The sequence below is a fragment of the Carettochelys insculpta genome, chromosome 25 (genome assembly GCF_033958435.1).
Source record: "Carettochelys insculpta isolate YL-2023 chromosome 25, ASM3395843v1, whole genome shotgun sequence".
Classification (NCBI taxonomy): domain Eukaryota; kingdom Metazoa; phylum Chordata; order Testudines; family Carettochelyidae; genus Carettochelys; species Carettochelys insculpta.
This window is the reverse complement of record NC_134161.1, coordinates 8,139,896-8,161,162: the sequence shown is the minus strand read 5'-3', so window position 1 is coordinate 8,161,162 and position 21,267 is coordinate 8,139,896. Positions and strand designations below refer to the sequence as shown.

At 45.2% G+C, this 21,267-nt stretch overlaps 1 protein-coding gene across 1 annotated transcript in view; it reads right to left on the bottom strand.

Annotated features, from left to right (window-relative positions):
- GRIK4 (glutamate ionotropic receptor kainate type subunit 4) overlaps nt 1-21,267 on the bottom strand; it is a 307,225-nt gene that overhangs the window by 102,446 nt on the left and 183,512 nt on the right. Inside the window, exon 3 of the mRNA XM_074977213.1 lies at nt 10,055-10,219. Coding sequence (XP_074833314.1) covers nt 10,055-10,219 — 165 coding nt within the window. The remainder of the gene's footprint in view (nt 1-10,054; nt 10,220-21,267) is intronic.

Here is a 21,267-nt window from a genome sequence, read left to right as displayed (position 1 = left end):
CCCATCGCAAAACAAGATCCACTCACTGGACAAATTCAGGCTGCACATTCGTAACAGCAAGGGTAATTAGTCCCTGGAGCAACTTACCAAGGGTCATGAGGGATTTTCTATCATGGGCCATTTAAAATCAAAGCTGGACATTGTTCTTAAAAACCTGCTCTAGTTCAAACAGGAAATTAGTGCAGAAGAGTCCAATGACCTGTGTTCTGCAGGAGGTCAGACTTGATGATCACAGGGGTCCTTTCTGGCCTTAGGATCCATCAGTCTATGTCTGTGACTTCAGGTGAATCATGCTATCGCTCTGTACCTCTGTAAAATAGGGAGGAGGTTAACTGCCTCACAGGGAGATGGATACATGCCAGCTCTGCGGGTGCTTAGACCCTCCAGGAGCCAGCCCCCTCCTCCCCTTCCTCCCACCAGCATCTCCTGTCTGCTGGAAGTCCTGCTGATCCTCTTCTCACTGTCCCTCCCACCACAGGCAGCTGTTCTGCAATGTACAGGAGACGCTGGGAGGGAGTGGGAGGAGCAGGGACCAGCCGTGCTTGAGGGAGAGGGTGGAATTGGCAGGAAAGGATGCAGGAGGGAGAGCGGAAATAGGTGGGGTGGGTCTTTGAAGAGAGGTAGGAAGAGGCAGGTGAGGGACAAGACATATGGAAGGGGGAGGTTGGGGACACGGCCTGGAGCGGACCAGCATTTCAGCACCATCAAAGCCTGGAGGAAGCTGGTGCCTGTGAGCAGATTACAGGGTTTTCTTAACTCATGCATACAAAGTGCTTGGGAGTTCCTTGTGCGCTGCAAAATAAGTCAGGACATCCTCCCAGAAACTTGCCTCCTCAGATTAAAAATATGATAGCATCTAAAAAGGTCCTTCCTAAAGTCAACAAAAAAAAACCAAAACCCAAGAAGACAAACACAAAACAGTCACTGACACCTTAGAAAACTGGACGAAAGTAAATCCTGATGACTGGGGCCAACTCAATCATGCCATCATTCTCTTTTATTGAAAAAAAGGGGTCCAGTTAGCACTAATGAAACATGGAAAATTAAGAGCACTGAAAGCCTCTGGCCACAGTCCAAGGCAAGGCAGTATAGGTTGAACCTCTCTAATACAGAACACACTTGTCTGGCAACATCTGTAATCCGGCATAATTTCAGTTAGCTGGGCGACCACTTTTCATAGGTGTGGCCAAGTTTCCCACATTCCCATAAAGTTTGTTTACAGCCACCAGTCCTGGCTCTCAGTGTTCTGTGCTGTTATTTAGTTCTAATTTACCCCTAAATGTCTTCTGAGAGCCCACTAAGCAGTGGAAGGGTTGGTTACGTTACTAGACAATACTGTCCTGCTGTGGTCTGGCAAATTCTCTGATTCAACACCAGTCAAGTCCCCAAGATCCCAGACTGGAGAGGTTTGACCTGTACAAGCTTCCTACGGACGTCTCCCTCAATTTGTCTCCTTCCAGATCTGAAGGAACCATCTCCAAGCCAGCAACTCAATGGTTGGTCTTTCTGCTGTGAAACACCAGAATATATTGTAATGGATTATTTTTGTGTCCTGCCAGGAAGTGCTTGAGATCAATCAAATTCATTTCATGCGGGACACCAAATGTCTGTTAAGTGGTCATAGATGACCTCTACTAGTTTTGCACAGACACTCTTGAGCTGAAATGCTAACATTCTACTTCGCTTCTGCAGTATCCAAGATGCAAACTAAGGCTTCTTACTCCCTACAGGAAGTGTAAGTGCCATACAAAGGTCTCCTCTTAGTTTCGTTCACTCCGTTCAGTTTAGTCAGATGCAGTCTTTTCCTCCAGCAGCTTCACAGTTGCTTCTCTGTGCTTAGAAATTTGAAGACATTTTTAATTCTTGAATAACCCTTTTTGAATAAGAATATCGGTAATTTGCAAACTGTGCCTTCTGTTCTAGCAACATTCATCAGTCCCTGGTGACAGCTGGGCGCCTTCAATTATTCTGCAGAGTATCAGGCATCCGCCAGCATCCAGCACCGGCTCCTTCTCCTGTTTGTGAACCTTTGAATAAGTCAAAAGTCCTAGGGGGGATTTTTGTCATGCATGTGGGAGAAAGTTTGGTGAGTACTTTCTCTTTGTCTCTCAGGTAGCCAAGAATAAAGAGACTGGGAGAATAGGTTAAGTAGTCATAGCAACTGAGTTGCAAGGGCTGTCAGAGGAAGAACAGGCAGCTTATCACTGAGAGAGAGAAACATACTACGGAATTAGAGAAAACACAGGGCAACAAAGTGGAGATGCTGGAGGCAGAGGATTAGACATGTACGGAGAGTTCTTCCTGTAATCCAAATACTCTGTCTCAAGGTACTTTACCCAAGGAGACAAACTGCAGCAGGTAGCTCACGTCCGGGCTCCTAATCCTACCTACTACATCCACCTGTCTTGTGTGCTCTGAGACCACCATTCTGTAGGATGCTGAAGTGTCAGCTCATTGCCACATTTCCCTCTGGTGTAAGTGGGCTGCTGAAAATGGACCCAGAGAACAACACATGCTAACACAGCCACTGGCATAGGAGATGGGGAACTCCAACAGCTCCTCTCAAACTTCAAGATCTGGACTAATCTTCACCTGCGTTAGGCTTTTATATACTCTATTATGTAACCCCATGAGTGGTGCCTCCTTCTCCCCCTCAGGCTTTGGAACAATCTTGTGGAGCAAAGTCTTCCCTGTGCAAGACTCACATGGAGCCATGTGGGCAGAGCTGTGCTGTCCACGGGATGAGCTGGGGTGATTGTCCCTGACCCTGCACTTTTGGGGCCCCATGGCAGCCGCCATTTGGATGGGAGTAGGGAAGATTACTCAGGGCAGGGCATGGGCAGTGGAGGCAGGCGGGGGCAGCAGCAGGGGGCCATCTCCCCTCTCCTCACCCAGCTCCCCCGCACTCACCACACAGTGTGAGCAGCAGCCTGCTCTGCTCTGCTGCACCCAGCCATCGGGCCAGCTGAGCCCCACTCCTCCCTGGCAGCAGGATATGGCCTCCACTCCCCACTGCTTGCAGAGAAGCTGGGCTCAGCAGGCTGGGAGAGCATGGTGGAGCAGAGAGAAGAGTGGTGAGTGTCAGAATGGCATGGCAGAAAGTGAGGGGTGGCATCTCCCTGATGCAGCTGCCTGCCCCCTGCCCCAGGTAATCCCTAGCCAGGCTGGTCAGAGAGGGGGCCAGAGGCAGCGCCTGCAGTGCTGGGGGTGGGTGTTGCATGGGGTCTCACAGCTGGGTCATTGGGGGGTTGCTCTGGGAACCCATCACTGGTGTGACACAGCTGCTGTCCTGCGTGAATGCCTGTGCACAGGCATGTTGAAATCATCAGTGGCATAGGCTGGACCATCGAGGAGTCAATCAGAATCTGTGTTAAGGCTCCGGCTGAAACCATTGTCATCTGGGAAATGACAAAAAGCTCGACTTGTGTCTTGATGCTTCACCTCTCCCCATCGTACCTGGGTAGGATGGTGCATTCTGAGGGTGCATGGAAGTGTCCACTTCCTTTTGGAGAGCCTGGTGAGCCCTAGACATCAGGTGAGCTGGAGCCACATGAGTCCAATGTTATTTTGTAACTGGACTTCGCAACATTTCAGAAGTGGCAGATCTAGAGGTTGGGCTTATCCCTGTCACAGCCCCCTTGTTCTCCAGGGATCTCCAAGCACAAGGCAAATTCATACCTAAACTCTGTCTCAAAAGAAAGCACTTCACACCCCTACAAGTGCACCCCGCTCTGGTGGAGATTGTGGCAGTTGTTTAGCAACACTTCACAGCCCTCTATATTAATTGGGAACAGACAGTAAAGGAGAATCTAGTCTCCAAATGAAACAACACAAGGGGGTTACAGATGCAATTGTGCAAGCTTGGAATCGGGCTGGGGTCTAACATCTCAGCTCCTGTAAAAAGCATTGTGAGATCTTTACTTGCCACAAATGATTCAGCCTCATTTCTCTTTTGAAAGATGACACTTCCAGCAGTGCAATGACCCCAGCGGCACATGAGAGTACTGACTCCAAGTGAGAACACCGCTTTCTGAAATCACCAACACTATTTCCTATGTATTCCCATAACTTATTACTGACCTGGCCCAGCCCTGCTTAGCTTGTGTGATCTGATGGGTTCACAGCACAACATGGCATGGCTTACAGAATATGGAAGCATCAGCTAGGCACTTAGAAATATCATTTTTTGTGTGTGTACTTTAAAGACAGAAATCCCCCTGTTGCCCATTAGTGGCTGAAATGCCTGGAGGTGTTTGGATTAGGTTCTTAGAAGATGCATTAGACCAGAGCAGACAGATTGGTAAGTACAAAAGCAGACCCTTTCTGGACTCAAGAGAAGGTGTTTTGAGATAAAGATGTGATTAAACAACCCATTTTGGAGCTCTATAAAGAGATTTGAAAAGTCAAACACACCGAGAAAAGCAGCCTTTACCTGTAATGACAAAACTGCCCCATCTATAACCCTTTTACTGCAGGCTTACTTCAAACCAAAGTAATTTACAGAGACTTTCCTTGCATGAACAAGTTGATACATTTGCTTTCCTTTAGATAAAAAGTGGCAGAGGCAAACAAGGCATGAATCTGATTAAGACTAGTTCATTTTCTATCTGTTCCATGAATGGCGTATTTGTAGCCACATGCAATAAAATACCACACTCAGTTTAAAAATGAAGAATAGTTTTAAAATAAAATGAAAAGGAACCCATAAAAAGCCTTACGTCTCTCAAAGTATTAAACACATGTGATACAAGAATGTCATTTTTTGGATGTAACAGCAACATTCCTAGAATCAATCAGTTATATATACAAGCTGTGATATTTAGGAGCAATTCAAAAGGCATGAAATTTGAGAACAATATTAAAGAACAAAAGTTTTGTTTTGATAGGGTAAAATGCCTAAATTACATTTCCTAACATTAAATGCAATCCCAGTGTTACATCATGTTAAAGTTGATAAGTCAGGCATTCAAAAATCCAGGCAATCCTTAATTCTGAAGGGCCTGATTCTCCTCTACCAGACATGTAAATCATAAATAACCTTATTGATGTTAATTACAGAACTGAAGAGGCACTGGATTTTGCAAGAATTTTCACATATTTATTATTTTTTTAAACTCTGAAACATATTGAAAACAAAGTAAGAGTGAAATTTTCTGAGAAGCAAAGTTCTGAACAACAATCATATTGGGTTAAATGAAATACAACTGAAACTGATCATTTGGATTTCACTTTTTTTTCATTTATATTACATTGCAGGCTTCTGAATTTTGAAATCTGAAATTAAAAGGAAGCACAAAATAGGAATTCAAAGCATTCTTCTCTGAAAAAGGAGAAATGGAATGCCATCGCCTTATCAGTATATGGCATGCTAGGTTTTTGTTCCAATGTCATCAAAATTGACATGTTTCCAGAAAACATTTCATGTTTGGTGAACTGGTATTCTCCAGCATAAAAATGTTGCACCAGGAAACTTCCAACCAGCTCTTGCTAAATTTACACTCGTATGAGGGAGAGAGGAATCAGCGGCAAGGTTTTTACTATGTTCAATTTGGTCACCTTGGAAAATCCATCACCTGGAAGAGGTTCAATAACACATATGACGACGGAGGTACTGGTGTGTTAGTCTGGAGCTTCACAAAAACAAGCAGTCCTGTAGCACCCTAGAGACTAACAATTTTATTTATTAAACAATGAGCTTTCCTGGGTAAGACCCACTTCAGATTTGGAGCAAAAATAAGAATCCAGGGTTTATATATCCAGGGGATGTGGGAGGGGGGTGCAGGAGGAAGTAGGAGGAGAAGGGAAGAAAAGGAAAAAAAAAATCCACCCCCAGCCCCGCAATATAAACCCTGGATTCTCCATGCCACCCCATAGGGCTGTCCTGACTACAGAGATGGAAGACACCCTTCTACTGGTGTGGGAAATGTCTGGGGTGCTACAGCAATGCCAGTACAGCACTGTAACTATGCCACTCTAGCAGCCATAATGTAAACAAGCCCAGGGGTGGGGTGGGGGTATCTAACCTGTCTCCCCATCTGCTGATGCACTGTCCGAAACACAAGTATTTCCTGACCTCTACAGTATTTACAACACAGACTCCTATTTGGAAAGTCAAGGAGCAGAATCTTCAGGCCACAAGTGCATGGAGAACCCTCCTGTGTGCCACCAAGAACCCTGCCACAGCACAGTGATGAGCACAACTCCCACTGAACATAACAGCCCAGTAAGGGGGCTCCATAATTGCAGGAATCAAGGCCGAAGGTTATGAAAACTAAACAACTAAAGATACCCAGCCAGCGCCCACAGTCTCACCCTTATGGGGAAATCCTACTGAGCTACACAGAGAATAAACCGCTGAATAGGAGTTGTGCAGAAATGGCTTTAAAAACTGACATAACTTGACATCTGCAGTATTGTAGCCAGGTAGGTCCCAGGATACTAGATGGCTAAAGTGGGTGAGATAATATCTTTTATTGGCTCAGCTTCTGCTGGCAAAAGAGACAAACTTTTGAGCTGACAAAGACCTGAAGAAGAGCTCTAAGTAGCTTGAAACCTCATCTCTCTCACCAACTGAAGTTGGTCCAATAAAAAATATCACCCTACCCATCTTGTGTTTCTATATAACACCCTTTCCACAGGCTTTTAAAACCAACTTGTAGAGGAAAACTACAACCTTGCTAGGCTATGTTAGAAAAGAGAAGGTGGGGATGCAATGCTTCACATAAGTAGGTTGCTTTATAAGGAGGACAGAGATCGATTCTTCTCTCCTTCTCTGAGAGTTGGATATGAAGTAACTGACTTAGTTTGCAGCAAGGAGCATTCAGTTAGATATTAGGAAACACGTTTCATCACTAAGGATGATTAAGCACTGGAACAGATTACCTAGGGAGGTTGTAGAATCCCCATCACGGGAGGTTTTTAAGAACCAATGAGACACACCTATCAGGGACGATCTATGGATATTAATTCTGCTTTGTTGTTGGGGTCTGCATGACATGCCTTCTGGATGTCTCCTACAGCCATTCATTTCAATGATTCTATGGGTAAATGTAAAAAATTTCTGTTGGGAGGTAGTCATATTCTATTGAATTCTAGAGGACACTTCTGTAAGGGCCAGCAATTATATGATCAGGAGACTTTGGCAGGGCTGGGAGGAGATGGGAAAACCACACATAACCAGAGGACTTAGGTGACATCTGACTTACAAACATTCCTCAGTATTCAAAGAAATAAAAATCAAGCCAGCCTGTATGTGGATGTGACAAACGGGAATCTAAAGCTTACAGGCACATCTAAACTACTGGTAAGTCTACCTTAGGGAAGCTGACAGCAATATCGGCTGCACTTTTCCTCTCGGAAAACAGCTCAAGAGTTTTAACACACAACATACCATCATTTGGAAACATCACTTAGCACCAAGCATAAACAAATACATTGGAGGCTTAAAACACTTGACCAGCTATGGCATTTGCCTTTGCTGACACCAAGCACTGAGTGGAATTTAAAAAAGTGTCAAATGAGAAATCTGAGCTAACACGTTGCAAAACCCACTTTGTTCCAAGCTGAGACATGCCTTAAGTCGAACATGTCTCCACTTAAAATGCCACAGAGGTTACACTGGTCTCCTGTAGCACTTCAGTGAAGACATCCATCACAGCAACCCCCTGTTGTAGTTAATCCATCTCCCTGAGAGGTCCATCCACCCAGAACTCTGTACGGAGTGAGGCGGGCTTAACATCATCATAAATGAGTGCAGTTTTTACCTCTTCTTGAGCAATGTTGCTGAGTCAATCTAATTTTCTAGAGTAGACAACACTTGGTAGACAGATCTATTGAGGAAATTTGGTACACATTCAAATTTCAGGCTCTGGCTACACTATAACTGAGTGTTGAGATCATTTCTGTTGGGCAGGGGTGCGAGTAAATTGCCCCATTAACCTCTTGCACTACAGCAGCAGCAGTTTCTTGTCTTCAGGGGGGTGGTTTTGTTATGCCGATCAACGTTCCCTTTAATTATTTCCATCCATGTGCAGAATAAGTTTTGTTGTGTGTGCCAACACAAGCACAGATGTACACCACCTATAAAAAAACACAGGCTGCTGGCTATGGGCAGCTGTGCATCCTCTGATAATTAGCTGGGCAGCACGTGAATCTGTCCTAGGCAGCCATCCAAGCACTCAGCTTACAGGAGACACTGATGCTAAACAGAGAGCTCTCTCCCATTGGCACAGAGCAGCGGTGTCCAACAAGTGGCCTGCAGGTCAGAATCCAGCCCACAGAGCCTTTTTATCCAGCTTGTGGAGCTGACAGCAGCTCCATTTTAAAAGGCAGCTGGGTGGTGCTGAGCTGCTTGTGGCTCTTTAAGGAGCCATTTGCGGCTCCCGCCTCTGCCACCTGGCTCTGCCTCCGGCTCCTGTCCAGCACAGCAGGGGCAAAGAGAAGTTTCAGGGGGCATGCATGCTGGAACCACACATGGCTCTTTGAGCAATAAAATGCTCAGAGCCATGGGAGCACTGTGCCACTCTGCGCACCCCCAGCGCTTGGGGGGAGAAGTGCATGGCAGCGTCGATGGTGGCAGCAGTGGCAGGATTGATGACCCATCCTAACAAAGGATGTAATCCAGAGACTTACAATAGCAGCCTGCTCCACCTCAGCATTAAGAATTTTGTGACCAGTGTCTGTAATTTGGTTGCTTTAACAATTTTACTCTCAACCTATTCTTCCTTTCCTTTCAATCGAAAAACCTTAGGATGTTAGATTCTAAATACCGGTACAGTGTGCTCTTTTGGGCATGAGCTGAGGTATATGTTGGCCTGGGAATGTAGCCGGTTCCTTTGGGAATGGAAGAACCTGTTCAGATTTGTTGAGATTGTTTTTCAGAACCTCTCACCTGGGTAAGGAGTCCCAGAGGGCTGGAAGGGGTGACTGGGTTAGGCGGCAGCTTCACAAATTAAAAAAAAAAGAAAAACCAAGCAGCCCTAAAGCACCTTAAAGACGAACACCCACTCCCTCAGACTCGAGTACTGATTTGTGACACATGAGAACCTGGAGTGCACAAGGGAATTGTTTGGGTACATTAGAGTGGAGGACCCCCTGTCTTGGGCTGTACGTAGCCCTGTTTTATGTGATTTGTCTGGATTTGGACCTCTCAGCTGAGCCCAGAATAACCTCCAAAATTACAGCATCTTTACCAGAAATGATGCACTTGCATAGCACAGAGACACAGATATACTCTCATCTACTGAGACTGGGGCAGGGCATTATACTTCAGCAGCATGATGATCCCACTAAAAAATGGGTAATACACCTTTAAATAGCTTGTGAGCGCCACCAGAGGGCACACAGACTTTTACAAAGGAGCACTACACTGCGCCTAGATCCTGCTTTGCACGGGTAGCTGTGACAAACCTGTGCCTTTAAGGCCTAGTCTACACTAGGGATCTGAGTTGATCCCAGATAGGTAGTTCTAGCCATGCTCTTTGCATAGGCAGAATCAACTTATCACGACCGACTTTCTTCCCTGGTGTAGATCGGGGCTGTTCGGGCTCACGCCAAAGTCCCTTACTCTATGCCTCAGTGTGGAGTCCCAGGGTTGATGGCTGAGCCCAGAGAGATCGATTTTGCCTGCGTCTTCACACACACGTCAAAACAACTCGTGGAGGAGCAATCGCAGCACAGTAAGTAGAGACATCTCCTAAGATACAGTCAAAGCTAGAGCGCCACCCAGTACACAGACCTGGACTTTTGGTTTTTCCTCTGCTGATGGCACAGTAGTGCTTACCATACGGAGGGGCCCCTGTGAATTATAAGAAGGCTATTCTCCAATGGTGTGGGGGGCAATCACCAAGAATAAAAATAACACCAAATTTCTTACAGGTCCTGTCCCTTTGCAACCCCGGTCCTTGCCAGCTCTCTAAATAGCTCCCTGCTGGCTTTTGCCTCAGCTCAGCCAGCTCTTCCTGGAGACATGCACCAGGGCGCACTCCTTGACTTTCACCACTGTGCTTCACACTCAGAGGCAAAGAAAGAAACGGTCACGTTGCAAGGTACGTACTGGTTTCAGCTGTCTCATATTCGCTGTCTCTCAGCAGCTCAAAAATGTCCACTTCCACTTTGGCCTTCCCCGCTCGCTCTGGTGCACGGTTGATACGATTCTTCGCTAGTGTAATGGATAGCCTCTCGCCTCTGCTGCACTCCATCGGATCATCCAAAATAGCAGCTAGGAAAAAAGGCCAAAGGTCAGTAACCTGGAAACAGAGATCAGCACGAAGCAGAGCAGATCTTAATCGCTCCTCAGCAGGCAGAGAATGAAAAATCTGATTGTCAGGGTAACTTTCATTGGCCAGTTTTCAATATCTGTAGAAGCACATCAACCAGGTGCATAATTTTATCAATAAATCAGGCCCGGATATGGCAGCTGGATCCACGCAAACAGTCCTGGTGAAGTCTTGTATTACCCCCAAGTCTGACCCTCATGCTGGATTCAGATTCCTAGGTCTAACCTAGTACAAAGCATACAATAGGATGTTGTGTACTTGGATCCATGACTGGGGGCAGGTCCGATATTTGTATTAATTACCAGAAAAATTATGATTTACTACACTTGTGACTCTCACACACACGTGCACAGAATGCGCTTTGTTTGTTCATTTCACAACATCTCTGTGCTGTGCTAACACCAGCGAATCAGCTCTCACCATCTGGATATTTCCAGAAGCGAGTGGGCCTGAGTGGGAGTGATGGGAGAAATATTTTTCAACAGCAGGCACTTGACTCTTGATCTCCCATCTCCTGGGGCCAAATTTGCTGTCCATCAAAGTGCGGTGTAATACCATCTGCCTATTCAAATCTGTCTTATGTGGGGGAGAGAGTATTGTGCACTTTTTGTTTGTTTGCTTGTTTCTAGCCAGCAAAAATAGATTGGCATTGGGAATTAATACAAATACTTCACAGTGTACTAGCAAACCTTCTGCACTGCAGTTTACTGGGTCTCGTTAAGAACAGCTCGTGGCAGGGCCTAGCTATTAAATCTTCACTGGGGAGAGCGCATGGTTTTCTGGTCTGTGACTAATAAAGGGCCCAGCGCTTATCTTCCCCAGATGGGTTTGAAAACATCATCACTCCCATGAAAGCAGAAGCCCATGGGTGTAAATCAAGCCTTAATTACATTAGAATTGGCCCCTGCAGTGCATTGGTTAGCGACGTATGGATTTGGGAGGCTCTGCTGTACGACGTGTACACACACACACATGCACACACCAAGACGACTAGCTACAGCAATTGGGAGCCTTGTTAAAGCTCTGAAATGCATCACTTTGCTGCAGAAGCTTTTTTTTTTTTTTTAAGAACTGACAGGTGAAATAAAGCAAATTGGCTGAAATGTGAAATAGAGTGCTGCTCTAACAGTGGAGGGTGAAAATAAGAGAGAGAAACATGCAGAAGGCATATGGGAAGTTAAAGTAGGATGTTGACTTGTTGACAAGGTCAGTGATTTTTACTCTGTAGTCTGCAGATCTCTGGGGAGCCGCAGCTTATGCAAAGCAGCAGGGGTTGGCAACCAAAATAGCAAGAAGAGCCATTTTTTTTCTAATTTGATAAAAAAAAACTCAATAATTTGAGAGCTGCAATGCATGTGAATAGGACTCTGTTAGCAACATGATCACAACACAGATACAGGATCACATCCCACAATACACTGCACATATTAAAGCGGGAGTTATCTAGCATTTGGAGCTCACACATCAGTTGCTATTTACATTTGAGTTGGTCCTTACTGGGCTTTGGTCGTTCACCAGTTATTGAAAATAATCAGGAGTGGTTTTTTTCTTTTCAATTATAGCATCAGGAGCCACAAATGACTCCTTAAAGAGCTGTATGTGGCTCCAGAGCCACAGGTTGCAGACCCCTGGCCCAGGGTTACCCAATTTTTTCAGTGATCTGCAAATGAAAAAAAAAAGGTTGAAAACCACTGAGTGAAGCAAGAAGAGAAATCTTCAGCTGGGGCCTAAAAGCCACAAAGCCAACCCCAGGAGCTGCCATTCGGACCAGCTGACGGCATCGGTCTCTGTCCTCATCACATGAACTGTAATACAGGATCAGACCCAGGGTCCATCTTGTCTACTATCCTGTCTCCAGTGGCATGCACCAACTGCTTCAATGAGAGGGGCAAAACCCTTGTGGTAGAAAGTTGTGGAATAACCTGCCACTAGGGAAAGATTCCTGATACCCTATTAACCAGCTGTTTCAGGCTGAGACCGCTGATTCTGGGATAAGCGCATAAGAATTAACTTAAGGGTGCACAGTGACACCTGTGAGGGTGGTAGCCAGGCTTGACTGAGCTTCAGAAAGGAAATGGTTCCTTTTCCAGGGACGGGGGAGAAACGGGGGGCACGTTCCCACAATGCACTGTGGGCACAGCCCCCTGGTAATCAGCAGGCAAAAGCAAACCCATTGCATTTTTTGTACAGATCACACACATTGCTTCTGAGCTCCTATCCATGAAAATCAATACACAGAAGGCACAATGCCAGCACTCCTGCACTACTCACCCTTGTCCCATCCCGCCTTGCTCCCACTGCCACGATCCAGACCTATACTGCTATCATCCAGGTTCAACACAAAGTATTGGGAATTGGGTTGCCAACCCTCCAGAACTGGCCAAGAGTCTCCCAGAATCAGCGTCAGCCTCCTGGTGACTATCGAAAGCAACCCAGGAGATTTGAACAGGAGATTTTAAGAAAATGAAATGATGTCATGTAGGGAGGAGGAAAAAACCCTCATGGAAAAGCTTCACTCAAGAGTTGGTAACTCTACTTGGGAAACCTGGGAACACACACCAATCTGGCCTGCCTGGAGAGTTTATAATGAAACCCCAGGTGGGAAGAAAAGAAGAAAAAAAGAGAAATCCCCAGCTGGGACCAAAAAGTCAGGTTGAGACTCCCTGATTCTGGGATTTGGGGTTTCATTTACTGAGCTCCATTAAGGGTTAAACACGCCAGGTGGAAGGTACCAGAACTAAGAGTGCTGGGGTGTGGCAGTCTTGAAAGGGTTTCCACTGTATACCCAATTTACAGCTAGGTTCAATGGGTCTCAGAACCCCCACTATGAAATCGGTTCCAGCACCCATGGTGGAAAGTGAGGTCTGCCCAGGACTGGAGAGCAGACGAGAGAAATAGACGACCTATTGCGCATGTCCTGCTCAGTTATTCAGGTGCATCTCCAGCTCAGCTCAAGAACACCAGCCACTGCTGCACCAGGCAATAAATAAATAAATACACAAGTTCACAGCGATCCGATTGCCTCTAATGAGAAACGCTCCAACTCGGCACACTTCACCCACAGCGAGAGCTTGTTGTTGTTATTTTAAAACAAGCAAAGCGGATGCTTCATCAGAGCTATTAGAGACATGTTTTTGGTGTGTTTGGGCAGCTGAAAAACAGAATCATCTTTGCGCTACAAGGTTCCCACCTTCCCCACCCCCCGCCTTTTCATTTCCCCTCCCGTCTGGCATTTACTGTAAAACAAGTGGTGCTCGAAATATTGGCTAGGAAGCTTGGGTTCTCTATGACACGGTTCTAGCTGAAGACAAGTCAGACTTTGGAGTGGCAGCTGTAAAGCTGTCAGTCATCTGGGGCCGGCACTTAGCCTGAGATGCAAGAAGCAGAGTATAAAGGAGATGTGACACATTGAGATTTCCAGTCAGTCCCATTTGTTTATTTTCTCAGGTCACCCAAGAAATCTGCCTGGTCATGTGACAGATTGTACCAGGAATGATTGAGAACATCACTGAGGCGGGTTAGAAATTAAATCAGTTCATTTAGTTGATGCAAGCACTGGGCTCTGCACTTTGTATTGTCCACACTATAGGTACTTGGGTACTACCGGAATGTGCATCGCTGAGACAGACAGATGGGTGTGTATGGGAACAGATGACAGGCAGATGGGCAGGCAGCTAGATATATCCACAAAAGGACATCCTCTCCCCGTTTGGCTCCAGTTTACAGGGCGCTAAAGCCAGCCAGCTTCGGATAAGGAAACACATGGCAGCTAGTTATTCCTGTAAGAGGTGTCTTCCCCCCACAGATGTCCTGGCAAGCATTCCCATTGAGCATTCCTTCAGGCAATACCAGCTATTCTGCTCCACTCACATACAAGCACCATGGTTATCTGCAAAGCCTGTACAGTCGATCGTTACCTTGTGATGTGACTGGTGCAGGTGGTTGTGATGTGACTTCCTTGACAGGCCAAGAACTCTGACTGCAGGACATCTGAAAGTCAGTCTGCCCACTGGCTAATTTAAATCATAAAACAGCTTGGTAAGAGAAGGGTAGCACCTCCAAAACCCACCTATCAACTTTTTTTTCTTGGCTTCCTTTTACTCTCCTTCATCTATCATGACATAGAGAAGGCCCACGTCAATCACTGTACCTCCAGATCTGAAGAAGCTGGGATCTGAACTTTGTGGCTCATCCTTTTTTCCATAAACTCTCAATCTGAATGCACCTGAAATACGTGTCCTTCCTGGAGAACACACATGATAGAGAAAGAAAACTGCAGAAAGTCAGATGCAGCCTTAAACACAGGGAATGTGCCATCCTAGAACGCCAGTCTGCCCAGACTGACAACAGGGAAGCCTGCTTTTCTCCCTCTGACAGCAGGAACAGAGAACAGGTTCCAGATACCTCCTAGAGTCCATCATCCTACTAGATCTGAGCTAGATGAGAGTAAATTTCACAGCTAATAAGGTCCCTACTCACTTAAAGCAGGGGATCCCCATATTTTAAAAGGTGATAGTCAAAATCACCTCTCTGTTTAAGGAGTCAAATCAATCCCAATTATACTTTCTGCAGTAACTCTCAGCATACCAGGACTAAATATGTCATCCAAACTAGATAGTGGTTTATTGTATTGCAGCAAACATGGGGGGTTATCTAGGACTCATCTGGAACACGATAATGAGCATTCTAGTCTCCTGGAGTTTTAGGTTGGTAACAAGGAAAGGACATATCATCTCAATTGACAGCTGTCACCATACTTCAAATTGTGTTCTACTTCGAACTTCATTGCGGTAAAGTGCGTGTGCGTGGTGGAAACTCGTATCCACTTTTTCCAAAAGCACAAGACTGTAGCTCTTGCGCTACAGAGAAATCCGCATAGCTTGTTGTAGTATTGGAACTAAGACACACAGCTAAGCAGTTCTGATTACATCCAGTCCAGAAAAGAGACACCCATACAAACTAACCAGTTCCTTCAAAGAGATATGGCAGATTCCTAATTCCCTACTGGGCTTGCAATTTTTTGTATTTAGTTTTTACAGATCTGCGCAAGACTAGTTAATTTCTCGTGAATACTAAGCCGGCCCATGAATGTGACGGGGTAATGAGGAGGAACTGACTTTTATTTATTATTCCATCTGGCAGGACCAAAAGATTAATTTAATATTTTAAAAGGTTGATTTTAAAACTTTATGTCTGGGGATACATTGCCAAGTGAAGTCTAATAACAGCATCATTAAGTGCAGACTAACATCCTTATTTAAATTCACTTTCGTCTAGTCCCATCTATAAAATATGTAGAGATGTATAAGTAAATCTTAATCCTGAAAAATTTACAGTAAGTCTTTGAACTTTAATAGTAACAGAGAGGGAGCCGTGCTCGTCCATATACTGTCAAAACAAAAAAGCAGTCAAGTAGCACTTTAAAGACTAACAAAATGATTTATTTGGTGAGCTTTCATGCGACAGACCCACTTCTTCAGAAGTGGTCTGAAGAAGTGGGTCTGTCCCACGAAAGCTCACCTAATAAATTATTTTGTTAGTCTTTAAAGTGCTGCTTGACTGCTTTTTTCTTCGAACTTTTTTAAGCAACAAATGGCTCCACTGCCTCTCTCCCCAGTCATAATGCACGTCTCCTCCTCAGACATTTTGAGGGCTTTTCTGCTATAGAATCATGGGCAAAAACTTTTAGAAGAGGCCACCAATTTGTGACTTGGCTTAGACACACTTGGGATTTCACAGCTGTGGAGCAATGGCCATCTCTATTGGAGTCAATGGGAGGCGCAGATGCTACATGCCTCTGAAAGTTAAGTCCCAACGTATCTCAAGCAGAGCTGGTCACATTGTTGGGTCTTGTGGGAAATTCTGAAGATAGATAAAGCTTTAATTTAAAGTTGGTTTTGCACATCCACACAAGTACTTTTTAATTCAAAGAGGCTTTAGGTTTGCATTCACTCCCCCTCCCTCAAATGTGCCAAAACTGAACAAAATGTTATCTGAAACCTATAAATCTCTTGGATTTAGGCTATCAGTGTTCACATATTTTTGGTTTTCTTATTAGCTCGCCCCCGCCCCCAACTATTAAAAGAGAAGGGTCTGGCAGAAATTTCCATTAACGCACACACGCAACGACATGCACACACAATATGACCACATTTTCTCTTGAAAAGGATTTCAACAATCTTAAATAGGAGCCCCAAGTTGATGAGCACTTCAAAGTTGGGCCATAAAAACTACATCTAAAACTACACTGGGTGGTTAAAAAGACCGCTGATCTCATTCCACCAGTTCCTCTTCCTTTTACTCAGCTGCTAAACCACACTAGAACAGTAGCTAAAAATCAGCCCTTTCTTAATATACCTTTCTGTGTGAATGATTGCTGCAATTGTCATAGGGACGACAAAGGACAGTGCGCGTAGGAGTGGAGGTGTTCACCAAAGAAATGTCTGTATTTTGAGATGAATATAAACTGCTGTAAAAATGTTTGCAGATCCCCGATGCATGCTGTCCCCTAATGAAGGGTGTTACTACAGAAGATTTAGTAGTGTTTTTAGCAGTCTCCCAAGAGACAGGGGTGGCTTCTGCTACAACCCTTGGGTCATTATCTCAATGTATAAGGCCCTGATCCTAAAGAACACACTGGACTAGTTTTAAATAGAGGAAAACTGAAAACACTAAAAATGTGAGTTTTACTGTAGCATTTTCTATGTAGCTACAACCCCCATGCAAGAGCACAATCATTCTCCAATGCCTCTCCCCTACCCTTAAAGGGACTCCTCTAAGAACAATGCAAGTGTCTGTTGAGCCTTTGTCCAATCTGCTGGCACTGTCAACAGAAGGACCTGTTAATTCCAACAGCCTGGATTGTTTCAGTGAGATGGAGGTCTTTCAGCCTGGAGCTGTGCTGAGACTCAGCAACTCACCCTATAATGACCCCCAGCCGATTTTCAGACAGCAATTATTATTATCGCCTTCTAGAGGCTGGGCTCCACCGTGATCCAGGAGACTAAAAGCCCTGCATTGTACTCATCCACTCCCCTTGTGCTTTTACGCTGTGAGCAGCAGTGTTCCCTGTAAGCTGTGTGCTTCTGCAGCCACTCAGGAGAGATTCAAATGCTGCCCAGCTGATTAACAAAGCACTCACAGTGAGGGGTTTTCTTTCTACTGGTGGTGCACACCCGCACATGCCTCTGCGCATAAAATTTATTCTCCCATACACAGGGAAAATCTGCCATGTGGACAGAAAAAGTTAGCGCAAATACTGATGAACAGGATCATAGCATAAGCAAACAGATGAGTTTATTGCATGTTTCTTACATATCGCTACTTAATTCATGATCCAGCCAGGATCTAATGAAATGGCATTTTTACAATAACAACAGGGAACAGATGGTATTGGATGGTTTATACGCTGCTATAAAAACACTGTTTTGTTGACCTTTCCCAGTTAAGTTTATTAAGTGCCATTAAATCGCTTAAAATAGCTTTCATACCATTGGGGATATACTGACAGCCAACAATCAATCAAAAGCAACTGTTATTTCCAAGTCAGAGTCTTGATTACGCAACATTATGGAAGCATGAACCTCGCTTCCTGAAGTCCAGTGCTTTGGGGGTCAAAAGTTTCACCTACACAAGCTATTTCCAAAGTGCTTATCACCCAGAGATCTAAGGTCACATTTTTTTGTATGTCTTAAATATACTTCAACCCCCTTGTATGTCCCAAAGTCAATTTGTGAGCTCAATGCTGAACATGTAGCTTAACTCACGGCATTCCCTGTAAGCTCAGTGCTTAAGTGGCTTCCCATGAGAGAATCAAATGCTGCTCAGCTGATTAGCAGAGTGCCCACAAATGGCAGCATGTATCTACTCGTGGTGCACATTTGCACATGCCTTAGCACACAGAACAAAATTTATTCTGCACACAGATAGAAAAGATTAGAGGACAGGTCAACTCTGAGTTCAATCTAGATAACACAGGAGACCTGGATTCAGTCCAGATGCACACCAGCACTTGAACTGAATTCAGAATCCTGGGTTTTCAGTCCTGCACTGACAAATGATTCAAAAGCATGCAATTTAATGCAGACAGGTCATTGGCCCTGGAGCTAATTTAAGGTCAATTACAATTCTCAGAAATGTACTGCCCCCTTTGAAACCCCAAGGAACCCTTTCCAGCCTACCAGCAGCAATGCTCTGCCACTGGAAATGCCTCTGCAATGGGAATCCATCCTCAAATCTGCCCACATCTCTTTCCTATTCTCTGCACATTGCACTCCCATCATAGGCCTGCTGTGTTGCTGATTTTGCCTACTGCTGGCTCACACTTTAATCAGTTTTGTAACCCAAAATTGTTCAGATAAAGATGTAATTCCAATTGTTTTGTTAGGTTAAAGTTGGTCAGAAACTAAGCTTATTTTGTGAATTTCCCCTCTGCTGGATAGATCATCAGCCCTTCAGGCTGGCAATTCAGTAAACTGTGAGAAATTTGCAAACTCCCTCATTACAAAGTCTGTCGAGTAGAACTCCAGTGGTGAAACAGGTGTGTTTCCATCTGAGTCTCTGAACTGCTGGTTAGGTTAGTCCAGGAGGAAAAAGAAGCTCACTGAGCAATAAAACACATACCTAAAGTTCAGACTCTCTTTCCAAAAGAGACACGATAGCGTTTGTCAGATCAGCTAAGCAGTAGCCTATTTATTGCTCTGGACCAACATGAAAATTCTGCATTTAAACGGAACTTTCCTCTCATCTAGAGAGAGCGAATTTAGAAGCGAGAGAATGAGGCAGAGGTGGAAAAAAACAGTAAAAAACAGAACAGAGCTTTGTGTTGTCACAGTCTGAAATGTAGCATCTCTTTTCTCTTTCTTAATAATTTTCGAATGAGTTAAACAATAAAAACACTATGCAACAGCTGCCCAAAATTGCCTCAGATGGCAGACAGTGGGTTTCAGCTCTGTTCTAAGTGCCTGGTGAGCCTGCTTGTGACTGTGGATGGAGTTAATTCTCCAATGCCACACATCCAGTGTTCCCTCTAATTTTTTGCATCCATGGGTGGAATAAATTTTGTTATGTTCACGAAGGCATGTAAGGATGTGCACCACCAGAAGAAATGCATGCTGCTCACTGTGGGTACTCTCAGCACTCTGCTAATCAGCTGGGAAGCAGCTGACTCTGTCCTTGGTGGTTGCCCAAGTGCTCAGCTTACTGGGAAAACTGCACATGTCCATCAGACAACCACGGGAAATCCATATCTTTTTCCCCAGGTAAACATGGTCCATCTGCTGCAGCTGAGCAAGAACACTGCCAGGTTCCTGGATGCCATTTCCTTCTTTGCATAGGCATATGCAGTGTTATCTAAGGTAAAGCAGTTCCTCTTGCATGTGGAGCAGCAGGCACTGATATTTCTTCAGTTTTGCCTGGTGCCTCAGAATAATCACTGCCAACAAAAAACCTCTTGCACAGGTGAGACAGAAAAATATTGAGCCTGTCATTTTGATGGCAGGTGCCTGGAAGATGGGTCTTGTCCTTCCCTCACTCGCTTCCCCTTACCTTTGCTTCACAGGTGGGAACAAACACTCTAATGAGACAACCTTCTGATAAAGATCACTTGCCTTGCAGAATACAGATTTTTGGGGGCAAGGCAGTGAGCTGGCAGCACTATCCTGAAACAAGAAACTGTATGTTGGAACCAGAGGTGAGTTGGACAAAGAGAAACATTGGCTGAGAGCTTTCAGTCTCTTTTAGATGCCAGATGGGAAATCTTGGATCCACTGAAGTCAATGGACAAGATAACAAGATTCCAAGCCCAGATGCAAAAACGGCCAAACTGTGGCAACACTCCAATTTGGTTTCACAATCCACATAGGACCGGGAACTGGAAAAGCCTGTCTTGGCCCTGGGGACAGGTAGGGAACAGAACCAAAGGAATGCAGCAGACTTGTGAGAACCGTAAGTGAAAGACTCAACCTTCTTTGGATGCTGGTGGGTGTAGGATGGTGTGTGAACATACAGGAGGCACATGAAGGCAAGGAAGACACTACTGGGGCTGTGAGATGAAGGCATTAATAAAGGCATCCTGGTCCTGAGCAGGACAGCAGACAAAAACTTTCTTTCCCTCTATTCTGAGCACTCCCAGACAGGACACAGCCATGAATCCACATCTAGCAAGATCCAGGTTGGGCCCTGCCATCTACCATGCTGGTCGGGGCAGCTTGCACTCTGAGGGTGAATATCTGTATGCTGTCCTGCTGGAGCAGCCTCTGAGACAGCATCAGGTGTTGCAAGATCTTGTAAGCTATACAAGCCACAGAGGCAGGGTCTGCTAGTTAGAGACCAAAGCCATTCACAGTGAACCCAGGTTCCTTCCTCCTTGTGCTCACTCCCTCCTGGGTGACACATCCAAGCTGCCACACAAAAATGAGATTTGGAGACTGGAACTTTTTCTTGGCCAAGGTGCCCCTGGCAGGAGTTGAACCTGACAACAGCAAAACTGCAAGACTGGGCTGCAACTCTCACAAAACACCAGCCACTTTGAACCTGGGCAGAAACAGCAAGCAGGATGGCTTGGCAAACTGCAGACAAGTTCCAGCTGGATATTGCATTATTCTCTGGATATGGAGTACTTCTTGCTTAGGCATAGAACCTTCCTGAGCAGCGAGGGGTTTCATCCAGAGGTGGCTGCATTTCACGGCTGAAAGTGATGGGACAAAGTGCAATGCCTGTTGTGACAAGATCCATGCTTCTAATGTTGACACTACTCCACTCTCCCTGATGGAGCCATCACCTGACCTTTCTTTCAAGACTAGGGGTTGGATATGACATCACTGAGTATTCTTCCAGTTTCTGTTTTGGATGAGTCCTTCAGTGAGCAGGAGGTGGGGCCTATAGCCTTGCTAGCACATGGCGCAAGATCTCTGCATCTGGCCTCTACAGCCAGTTTACTCTTTCTTCCACACCTCCTTCCTTTGAGGGTCGCTGGGACGTGAGCATTACT